Source organism: Salvelinus namaycush, chromosome 30 (genome assembly GCF_016432855.1).
Source record: "Salvelinus namaycush isolate Seneca chromosome 30, SaNama_1.0, whole genome shotgun sequence".
Taxonomy (NCBI): domain Eukaryota; kingdom Metazoa; phylum Chordata; class Actinopteri; order Salmoniformes; family Salmonidae; genus Salvelinus; species Salvelinus namaycush.
In genome coordinates, this window is record NC_052336.1 from 18292945 (window position 1) to 18304534 (window position 11590).

An 11590-nucleotide genomic window follows, 5' to 3' on the forward strand; every position below is an offset into this window, starting at 1 on the left:
CATTATCAGCCGAGGCTACGCTTTACTTGCCTGCCCTGTCTGATGACTTCCTGTTGCCATTAACGCTCGATACTGTATCTATGTTGGGTCCTGGCCTGTCGTTGTGCTCGCATTTCATTCAGCGCCACGCCGTGTCCTATACCCTGTCTGTCGTCTCCAACACAAAGTTCCTGTAACAGACTGACTAGCTAGAGAACAGAACTGGGCTGGCTGGCATAGAGAGTCCTCTGTATTTCATTCACTCTGTCTGTATTTTTCTCTTTCTCCTCCTCTCCTCTCCTCTCCTCTCCTCTCCTCTCCTCTCCTCTCCTCTCCTCTCCTCTCCTCTCCTCTCCTCTCCTCTCCTCTCCTCTCCTCTCCTCTCCTCTCCTCTCCTCTCCTCTCCTCTCCTCTCCTCTCCTCTCCTCTCCTCTCCTCTCCTCTCAGGCTAGAGAAAGAGTAGTAATTGATATCGGTGCCCATCCATCCTCCCTCCCTTAAACCAGAGATCCAATTTATCTCTGTGAATATGCCGATTGGCTCCCGCCCAGGTCTTGTCCGTCAGACTTTGCCTGTTTTTAGATGGTCGTTAATTAAAGATCTAAATAGGAGAGCGAGTGTGTGTCAGAGAACAGGGAAATGTGCCGGCTGATTCACACATCTTGACCACGTAAATCACCAAACTGTCTCAGTCTGGGTCTAATCTTACCCTGGCTGGCTGTGGTGGAACTCAGAAGGCTTGGATACATATAATGCATCTGACCCTCACAATGTAGACGCACACTGGGTCAATTAGATGTAATTATGCCACATGTAAATCTGTAACTGGCTTAATCTGCATTAACCCCGATAATGTTACAAATGGCTTTGGAATGATCTAGTCAATCACACTGTCATTCTGGCTAGGGCCAAGCTGGCGGGTGGCTCTTCAGCTCTGTGTAAAAACCTTAATTCTGTTTTGTGATTTGGTGTTGAAGGCCTAAACCCAAAATCACTGATAATTTATAAACATGTCTGACTACTAACTACACTCTCTCCTCTGTCCATTTTATATGCTGTCAAAATAACAAATCTGAGTTGTACGATTGACCTGGCAGTACAAAGTGGATGGGTTTGACTGTCCTGGTGTTGACTGGTAAAGCCTATACAGGACCTCTGAAGTGTGGCTGTGTGGGGGTGAGGAGGGGGGAAGAGGAAGGATATGGAGGTGCATGGAAGGGGGGGTTGACTCCCAGTGGCTCTCATCTGTAACCAGGCTGAGCTGTCACTCTGAGGACAGTGAGGAGGGATAGATCCCCACCCAGCCTCTCCTCCTCCCGCTCCTCACTCGACTTTGAACCTCTCAGAGTGACAGTGAACCTGACACAGCCCATCTCTCTGTTGGTCCGGCCGGCACAGATGGGAAGTCAATAGAGGCGAGTGACCTATATTAACGGCTACTCTGCAAACTCCCAGTGTGTCCCTACTGAGAGCAGATTATTAAGGTGTGCGGAGGAGTGGAGGGGTAGAGGGGCGGAGGATTGGAGGGGTGGAGGAGTGGAGGGTTGGAGGGGTGGAGGGAGGGGTGAAGTGAGGGGTGAAGGGAGGGAGGGAGTAGGAGTGAAAAGATGGAAGGGACAACCAGGAGAAGGTTAATTACCTCCTCGTCCTTCGCTGTCGGCTGGCTTCACCTGGATGGGCCGGTTCATCTGCAGAGAGAGGAGAAAACACCTGGGTTAGTGTGGCCACCTGGGGACATCCACTACAACCACTACCAGGACAGAAGGGGGACAGAGTGGTGTTCATGGGCCTGTAGTTCTTGTCCTGACTCACTGGAGCATCAGATACACAAAACAAACAGTGCTCTGCTCTGTTCTGTTCTAGTAAAGAAGAAGAGGAGAATGTGTGAGCTTTGAGTTTGATGCCAGCATGCCTAATTAATCCAGGGCCTTGGCCTCCGGAGATGCCTGGTTCCCCCTCACAGTTCAGCAGAATTAGCACTTTTCAATGACAGAGTCACACTGGTTGTCAGATGGCATGAGGAGATTAATGCCATTACATCACCCACTATCACCCCACAGAGAGGTCTTCTCTGGCTGCCCTGAGCTTCCTGTCTCCTCCCTACTTCCCTCTGTCCCTTACAGCCATGCCCTGCCCAGCTCTATACACATCCTCTCTCCCTCTGTCCCTCCCTCCCCTCATTCCCTCTCTCTTTTCCACCCCTACCCTTCTATGCCTTGCCCTGCCCTGCCCAGCTCTGCACACTCCACCCATCTACACTTCCTACCTCCCCGACCACTACCACCGCCACCCCTCCCCCCAGGACCAGATCCAAGCGTCGTGACCAGTATGCTGCTCCTCTGGTCAGCCAAGCCCACCTCAGACACACTGGCTTTTCAAAGCCACACCCAAAAACACGTCCAAGAAACACAGAAAGTCCTGTAAAAAGGTTAGAAGTGCAAATCAATAAACAACCTCTGAAGATACAGTCCAGAGAGGAAAAAGCTTAGCAGCGCCAAGCCCAACATTAGAGGGAACGCCTGCTGTGAATAAAAACTCCCATTGCTCTCTTTGCCCAATGAACACGGTTCCATCTCTCTCAGGAGTATGACATGTAAAAAAAAATGACGTTTCAAAGCCTTTGACTGTATAAAACAAGACAAATATCTTCCTATTCCCCTGGATGAATAGTGTGGGGGTAAAGGTCAGTGTAGAGAGTCTCTGTGCTTAGTGAGGGCAGCCTTCCATGAGTGGTGTATTGGCTGTGTCTCCTGGAGACTGCAGTAGACCCTGGGCACTGGGCCTGTCTCTCCTACATAGGGCATGAGGACAGGACCAGTGTGTTTGTCACTGAGCAGCACAGTGCAGGGCTGCCCACTCCCATCAGTCAGGTTCACTATGACTGGAAGGCTTAGGGCCGTGGTACACTTGACAGCAGTTGACATGAGCCCAGACGTCATGAGTCAAATATAGCCAAGAGACTAAACGACGTGGAGGGATGTATGCATCTATCGTCACACTCCTAGTTCCACATGTATATACACCAGGATACACCAGAATACACCGTGGCGCCGGACCAAAGGGTAACGCTGCACAGCCCACCCCCACACAAACCTTCACACAGACACGCTAATGTCAACACTTACAGGCCATGAGTTGAAGATAACACAGATCTATTGTTGTCTTATCCCACGGCCGGCTGTAGCACTATGACTATGATAATACTAACTCATTAGAGCAACAGATGGGTTGTCACTGGATCCCATGCATATCCCATATAAACCATTCAGTATAGTGCTGTTTGAGGGATACTGTACTGTGAGTGGTGGAACTGGGCTGTGTCTGAATGGGAGCACCGATGACTAATTGTGGTTAGAGCCTGGAGGGTTTAAGATAAAGTGACTGGGGCTGTGTGGCGGTTAGATGGGGGACTTGGGGAGTTCCAGATGTTGTGTCTAGAAGCCTTTGCTTTTCTCTGCTGGCTTGTTTGGAGTGAAGGAGGAGAGTGGTGGAGAACCCCAACACTCTTGGATGGATGGAGTAGGGGTGTTAAGGAGAGTTAGAGGATGGAGTGGTGGTGTTAAGGAGAGTTAGATGATGGAGTGGTGGTGTTAGAAAGAGTTAGAGGATGGAGTGGTGGTGTTAGGGAGAATTAGATGATGGAGTGGTGGTGTTAGGAAGAGTTAGAGGATGGAGTGGTGGTGTTAGGGAGAATTAGATGATGGAGTGGTGGTGTTAGGAAGAGTTCGAGGATGGAGTGGTGGTGTTAGGGAGAATTAGAGGATGGAGTGGTGGTGTTAGGAAGAGTTAGAGGATGGAGTGGTGGTGTTAGGGAGAATTAGATGATGGAGTGGTGGTGTTAGGAAGAGTTAGAGGATGGAGTGGTGGTGTTAGGGAGAATTAGATGATGGAGTGGTGGTGTTAGGAAGAGTTAGAGGATGGAGTGGTGGTGTTAGGGAGAGTTAGATGATGGAATGGTGGTGTTAGGGAGAATTAGATGATGGAGTGGTGGTGTTAGGGAGAGTTAGATGATGGAGTGGTGGTGTTAGGTAGAGTTAGATGATGGAGTGGTGGTGTTAGGGAGAGTTAGATGATGGAGTGGTGGTGTTAGGGAGAGTTAGATGATGGAGTGGTGGTGTTAGGGAGAGTTAGATGATGGAGTGGTGGTGTTAGGGAGAATTAGATGATGGAGTGGTGGTGTTAGGGAGAGTTAGATGATGGAGTGGTGGTGTTAGGTAGAGTTAGAGGATGGAGTGGTGGTGTTAGGGAGAGTTAGATGATGGAGTGGTGGTGTTAGGGAGAGTTAGATGATGGAGTGGTGGTGTTAGGTAGAGTTAGAGGATGGAGTGGTGGTGTTAGGGAGAGTTAGATGATGGAGTGGTGGTGTTAGGGAGAGTTCGATGATGGAGTGGTGGTGTTAGGGAGAGTTAGAGGATGGAGTGGTGGTGTTAGGTAGAGTTAGAGGATGGAGTGGTGATGTTAGGGAGAGTTAGATGATGGAGTGGTGGTGTTAGAAAGAGTTAGAGGATGGAGTGGTGGTGTTACGGAGAGTTAGAGGATGGAGTGGTGGTGTTAGAAAGAGTTAGAGGATGGAGTGGTGGTGTTAGAAAGAGTTAGATGATGGAGTGGTGGTGTTAGGGAGAGTTAGAGGATGGAGTGGTGGTGTTAGGGAGAGTTAGAGGATGGAGTGGTGGTGCTACGGAGAGTTAGAGGATGGAGTGGTGGTGTTAGGGAGAGTTAGAGGATGGAGTGGTGGTGTTAGGGAGAGTTAGATGATGGAGTGGTGGTCTTACGGAGAGTTAGAGGATGGAGTGGTGGTGTTAGGGAGAGTTTGAGGATGGAGTGGTGGTGTTAGGGAGAGTTAGATGATGGAGTGGTGATGTTAGGGAGAGTTAGAGGATGGAGCGATGGTGTTAGGGAGAGTTAGAGGATGGAGTGGTGGTGTTAGGGAGAGTTAGAGGATGGAGTGGTGGTGTTACGGAGAGTTAGATGATGGAGTGGTGGTGTTAGGAAGAGTTAGAGGATGGAGTGGTGGTGTTAGGGAGAGTTAGATGATGGAGTGGTGGTGTTACGGAGAGTTAGAGGATGGAGTGGTGGTGTTAGGGAGAGTTTGAGGATGGAGTGGTGGTGTTAGGGAGAGTTAGATGATGGAGTGGTGATGTTAGGGAGAGTTAGAGGATGGAGCGATGGTGTTAGGGAGAGTTAGAGGATGGAGTGGTGGTGTTAGGGAGAGTTAGAGGATGGAGTGGTGGTGTTAGGGAGAGTTAGATGATGGAGTGGTGGTGTTACGGAGAGTTAGAGGATGGAGTGGTGGTGTTAGGGAGAGTTAGATGATGGAGTGGTGGTGTTAGGGAGAGTTAGATGATGGAGTGGTGATGTTAGGGAGAGTTAGAGGATGGAGCGATGGTGTTAGGGAGAGTTAGAGGATGGAGTGGTGGTGTTAGGGAGAGTTAGAGGATGGAGTGGTGGTGTTAGGGAGAGTTAGAGGATGGAGCGATGGTGTTAGGGAGAGTTAGAGGATGGAGCGATGGTGTTAGGGAGAGTTAGAGGATGGAGCGATGGTGTTAGGGAGAGGTGGAGGACAGGGTGGTGGTGGAATGGAGTGGTGGTGTTAGGGAGAGTTAAGGTGGGTTGAGGTCTTGGGGTCCCTGCCCAGTGATCAGTCAGTCTCCTGGCCCTAGACTGCAGCGATTGGTCATGAGGCTCCACAGCTCTGAAGACGGGAACCATTAGTAGCCTCTGAGCTGCTGCGGCAACAGCAGTCATTAGTGAGCCGGCCTCACAGAGGAGTACACTAGGGGTTGCTAGGCAACCAGGCAGAAGAGGGCAGCAGGCAGGCAGCCTGTTGGTCTGCTCTGGACTGGGCTGTTTTTCAGTGAATTGGCATTCCTTTCGGTCTTTCTCCTCCATGAGTCTTTCTCTAGGTTTGCCCGGAGAGGTTATAGATATTTTTTTTTCATAACATGTCCCACTTTTATGAAACTTTCAAGAACGAGGCCACACCCTAACTTCAGACCAACCAACCCCAACCACACCTTAGCCAAAACAGTAGCAACATATTCAATAGCTGTTCACAATTTCACAAAAGGAAAACACTCATTTGTCTTATTCTACAGTATGTCACATACAGTTGAACATACAGACTCCTACAGTATTCTCTCTCTCTCTCTCTCTCACACACACACACACACACACACACACACACACACACACACACACACACACACACACACACACACACACACACACACACACACACACACACACACACACACACACACACACACACACACACACACACACTTGCCCAACCATGCTGTTCACTCCTACAATCCTGTTTTTCTCTGTCTCTCTCTTCTCCCTCTCTCATGCACACACACACACACACACACACACGTCTCTGGGCTCAATAACAGTAGGTGGCTTAGGTGACATTTTAATCCCTTATTACTGAGTAGCAGGATTAGCGGGCAGATCAAGGCAGAGTTAATGATATGAATTCTGGGAGACGGAAGACGAAGCAGCAGCAGCCTGCTCTCCCCTTGGGCTTGGACACACACACACACACACACACACACACACACACACACACACACACACACACACACACACACACACACACACACACACACACACACACACACACACACACACACACACACACACAGAGACACAGACACAGACACAGACACAGACACAGACACAGACACACACACACACACACACACACAGACACACACACAGACACACACACACACACACACACACACACACACACACACACACACACACACACACACAGAGACACAGAGACACAGAGACACAGACACAGACACAGACACAGACACAGACACACACACACACACACACACACACACACACACACACACACACACACACACACACACACACACACACACACACACACACACACACACACACACACAGACACACACACACACACACACACACACACACACACACACACACACACACACACACACACACACACACACACACACACACACACCCAGACACCAAGGAAGACGCATGACATGCTATCTATCTGCCTGACTGGTGGCCATGTCTTCTACGACACTCCCAGAGAAATAGAAAGGCTGTATAAGCAAGATAAAACATATGCTACGTATCCATAGGTACTACTGGGACAAATGTCATATTTCACCTCACCCACAGGGACTGCCTGAACGCAAAATGAACTTCCTATATGCTGTAGTGTGAAGATGGAATACCAGTCTTTTTTTCATCCTGCAGATGTGCAGCAGCCAGAGCTGAAAATAGTTCAGCACCCCCCCCTTCCTTTATCTCTCTGGCCCTTTGACCCCCAAAACCAATATGCTTCCCACCACAGCCTCTTAATGGGTTGATCAATGCTGACAAATAGGCAGCTCACGCTGTCTTGCCTGGGAACTCAGCTCACAGCCCTGGCTGGGCTCACACATGCCACCTCCATTTTCTTTGTTTTCCCTCTCTGTCGTTCTTTTTTCCACTCTCTGTCTCTCTCCCTCCATCTTTTGCTTTCCCACCTCTTCCTCTACCTCGCTCTCTCTTTATCTCTCTCTCTGACTTTCTCTACTCTCTCTCTCCCCTTTTTACACGTTTTCTACATCTCTGTAATCTCCAGGGGCTGATCCATATTTCTCATTCCGTTATAATAAAGAACATTTTGCTCCAGTCACGGAGGGAGGAAAACCAACAATGTGGAAGAAACAACCTGTTTACATTTACCAGGGAGTTGTGTGTGTGCGTGCATGTGTTTGAAAATGGTGCAGTGGAGAGAGAGAGAGAGAGAAAGAGTGAGGACACCATTGGCCTTTGACCACATTTACTTCCCTGTAAATACCACTGCCCACAAGCCAGGCCATGATACAACACGTTCCTTACTATTTCTCTATAGGCCAGAGAAGCATACCTTTAATTAAAGTGAATACTCTTTAAAAGCTGAATCTTATTAATATTAGTTTTGAGTTTAATATGACAGCTATGACTTATCTCACAGAGCCTGAGTAGTTTTTGCATAAAGTATTTAGTTAAAATCTCTAAAAGTACATCTCATCCCTTAGGCCAGGCCCCTGGTTTTTGACTCATATACCTCTTCCTTATACAACTGTGGTTTGATTTGGACTACCACTGCATTCTTCTGTTCAACACTGTTATATTCTGGCTCCTCCATCAGAACATTCACTGAAGCTGTTGATGCCATTTACAGCCTATTAAGCTCAATTAAAGATGACTGTACTGGGAGCGCCAGAGAGAAATAGCCAGTGGTATTGTAGTGGACAGCAAAGGCTAACAGGCTAACACACTGCAAACAGCCCATCCTTCCTTCCAACAAACCCCACCCATCACTCCCATTACCCACTGCTCCTCACATGTCGGAGTGTTCAGCTGGGAAGAGAAAAGAGGGAACACACACAGGGGAACGAGCCGAGTGAGGAGTAGCTCTCCTCTCTCAAATTAGCCTGCGTGTCCGCAGCCAGCCAGCCAGCCAGCCAGCCAGCCAGCCAGCCAGCCAGCCAGCCAGCCAGCCAGCCAGCCAGCCAGCCAGCCAGCCAGCCAGCTCCCTCTCCCTGTGTGACGCTGGGGAGTCAGGAGAGGTCGGGCCTGTCGACGTGTGGGTCTGAGGGTTAGTAATCACACACTGGCTGTCTGCTGGAACAGCACATGAAGGAGAACTCTGTCTGCCTTCACATGAGGAAGAGGGACACTGACAGCTTGACAGGGAGTGGAGAGGTGGGATCTATTTTTAGCTATCAGCCAGAGCTTCTATTTCAAGCAAATAACTTTGGTTGTAGCCAGAGTGTATTCCCTGGTGTGATCCTTTAGCGTAGGGGAGGAGGACATGTTTGTGTTTTTGTTTTTGTGTCTCTTTAAATTTAGTCCCCCCATGCTCCCTGATTACCTAGCAATTGATTCCCCCGGATGGAGGAGAGTAGTTGGCGATCGTTTTTTGCAGTGTGAAGCTGGCACTCACTCCACACCGCTATCACTTCCTGGTCCTCTGAGGGCCCGGCTGAACAGAATTTCTGAACGGAGCAAGAAAGAAAGTAGCATTTATAATAGCTCTCCTCTCCTTTCTCTATTTTTACCTTGGCCCAGCAGGTCTCGGTTGTGAGGTGGGACAGAGTCAGACAGCGAGGGCTTGGGATGAGGAATCTGGCCGTCAGTTTATCTTCTGCTTCATAAAGCCCCGGTTCTCCCTGGCTGCAGATAGAGCGGCCACAGCACTACATTACATTTATGGCCCTTTTTTATCCAGGGATGGAGGGCGGAGGGAACTGGGCGTGATGCGGGGAGGGGAGGAGGGAGCTGGGGGTGATGCAGGGAGGGGCGGAGGGAGGAGTGGGGTGAAGATTCGACACAGTGAGACAAGACTAACAAATTAGTCAAAGTGACAGGAGGCTTAAGAGGCTCGCTCGGTACGGCAGCGTTCCTCTCTCTGCCAGGGATATGAAGGGAAGGGGGAGATGAAAGAGGGAGAGGAGGACCAGGAAGACGGAGAGCAGGCCGTTCTCTGCAGGCGGCCCACTGCTCCAGGTATCCGGGACAGGCCCTAGAGTAGACTAGACACAGTCAGTTCCACCTGTGTGTACTCTGCTTCCTATAGAGCCCCCGCTGTCCCAGACAGACGGAGCAGCTCAGCAGTGGGGGAGCTCTAGTTCTCTGAAAACAGACAGAGCCAGTCAGCAGTCTACTACTAGAGCATAAACAGTAGCTACAGGGATTTTTCTGCATAGAAAAACTGTGTGTTTTTCCATCCCAAAATGTATATAAAAAATATTTTAAAATAAAACAAAATATATACTGTATATACACTGAGTATACTAAACATTAGGAACACCTTCCTAATATTGACTTGTCCCCCCCCTTTGCCCTCAGAACAGCTAGGGATGCCCATGTTGACTGACTCCAAAGCTTCCCACAGTTGTGTCAAGTTGGCTGGATGTCCTTTAGTTGTTGGACTATTCTTGATACACACGGGAAACTGTTGAGCGTGAAAAACCCAGCAGCGTTACAGTTCTTGACACACTCAAACCGGTGCACCTGGTACCTACTACCATACCCTGTTCAAAGGAACTTAAATCTTTTGTCGTTCCCATTCCCCCTGAATGGCACACAAACACAATCCATGTCTCAATTATCTCAAGGCTTAGAAAACCTTCTTAAACCTGTCTCCTCCCCTTCATCTACACTGATTGAAGTGGATTTAACAGGTGACATCAATAAGGGATCATAGCTTTCACCTGGTCAGTCTATGTCAGGTGTTCCTAATGTTTTGTACACTCAGTATACATACACAGTGCATCCGGAAACTATTCAGACCCCTTGACTTTTTACAATTTTTTTTACGTTACAGCCTTATTCAAAAATGTATTAAATAAATGTTTTTCCTAATCAATCTACACCTACTGTAATACCTCATAATGACAAAGCGAAAACAGGTTTTTATAAACAATATTCTCTGGTCTGATGAAACCAAGATTAAACTCTTTGGCCTGAATGCCAAGTGTCACGTCTGGAGGAAACCTGGCACCATCCTTACAGATACGCATGGTGGTGGCAGCATCATGCTGTGGGGACTGGGAGACTTGTCAAAATCGAGGGAAAGGTGAACGGAGCAAAGTACAGAGAGATCCTTGATAAAAACCGGCTCCAGAATGCTCAGAATGGGGCGAACGTTCACCTTCCAACAGGACAACAACCCTAAGCACACAACCAAGACTACGCAGGAGTGGCTTCGGGACAAGTCTCTGAATGTCCTTGAGTGGCCCAGCCAGATCCCGGACTTGAACCCGATCGAACATCTCCGAAGAAACCTAAAAATAGCTGTGCAGCGACGCTCCCCATCCAACTTTACAGAGCTTGAGAGGATCTGCAGAGAAGAATGGGAGAAACTCCCCAAATACAGGTGTGTCAAGCTTGTAGCGTCATACCAAAGAAGACTTGAGGCTGTAATCGCTGCCAAAGGTGCTTCAACAAAGTACTAAGTAAAGGGTCTAAATACTGTATGTAGGAAGGCATAGGCCCACCTGGGAAGGTATAGGCCCACCCACTTGGGAGCAAGGCCCACCGACTGGGGAGGCATTATTACAGACAGAAATACTGGGATCGCGTGGTTACACGTGGTCTGCGGTTGTGAGGGCGGTTGAACGTACTGCCAAATTCTCTAAAACAACGTTAGAGGCGGCTTACATTCCTGCAGTATGCATGCCAATTACACGCTCCTTCAACTTGAGACATCTGTGGCATTGTGTTGTGTGACAAAACTACACATTTTAGAGTGGCCTTTTATTGTCCCCAGCACAAGGTGCACCTGTGTAATGATCATGCTGTTAAATCAGCTTCTTGATATGCCACACCTGTCAGGTGGATGGATTATCTTGGCAAAGGAGAAATGCTCACTTACAGGGATGTAAACAAATTTGTAACCAAAATCTGAGAGAAATACACTTTTTGTGCATATGGAACATTTCTGGAATAATTTCAGCTCATGAAACATGGGACCTACACTATATTTTTTTAAATAAATTTTGGGATGGAATAACGCTTTCAATGTTAATTTAAATGGCTAGAACCAGATCATAAGTATATAGTCAGACTCTAATAAGCC

The 11590-nt window shown here is 48.5% G+C and overlaps 1 protein-coding gene across 1 annotated transcript in view; it reads right to left on the minus strand.

Annotated features, from left to right (window-relative positions):
- LOC120024834 (CUGBP Elav-like family member 4) overlaps window positions 1-2918 on the minus strand; it is a 51560-nt gene extending 48642 nt beyond the window's left edge. Inside the window, exons 1-2 of the mRNA XM_038969157.1 lie at window positions 2775-2918; window positions 1619-1667 (exon numbers count right to left, since the gene is read on the minus strand). Of these exons, the coding sequence (XP_038825085.1) occupies window positions 1619-1667; window positions 2775-2918 (193 nt within the window). The remainder of the gene's footprint in view (window positions 1-1618; window positions 1668-2774) is intronic.
- Between the last annotated feature and the right edge of the window lie 8672 nt (window positions 2919-11590).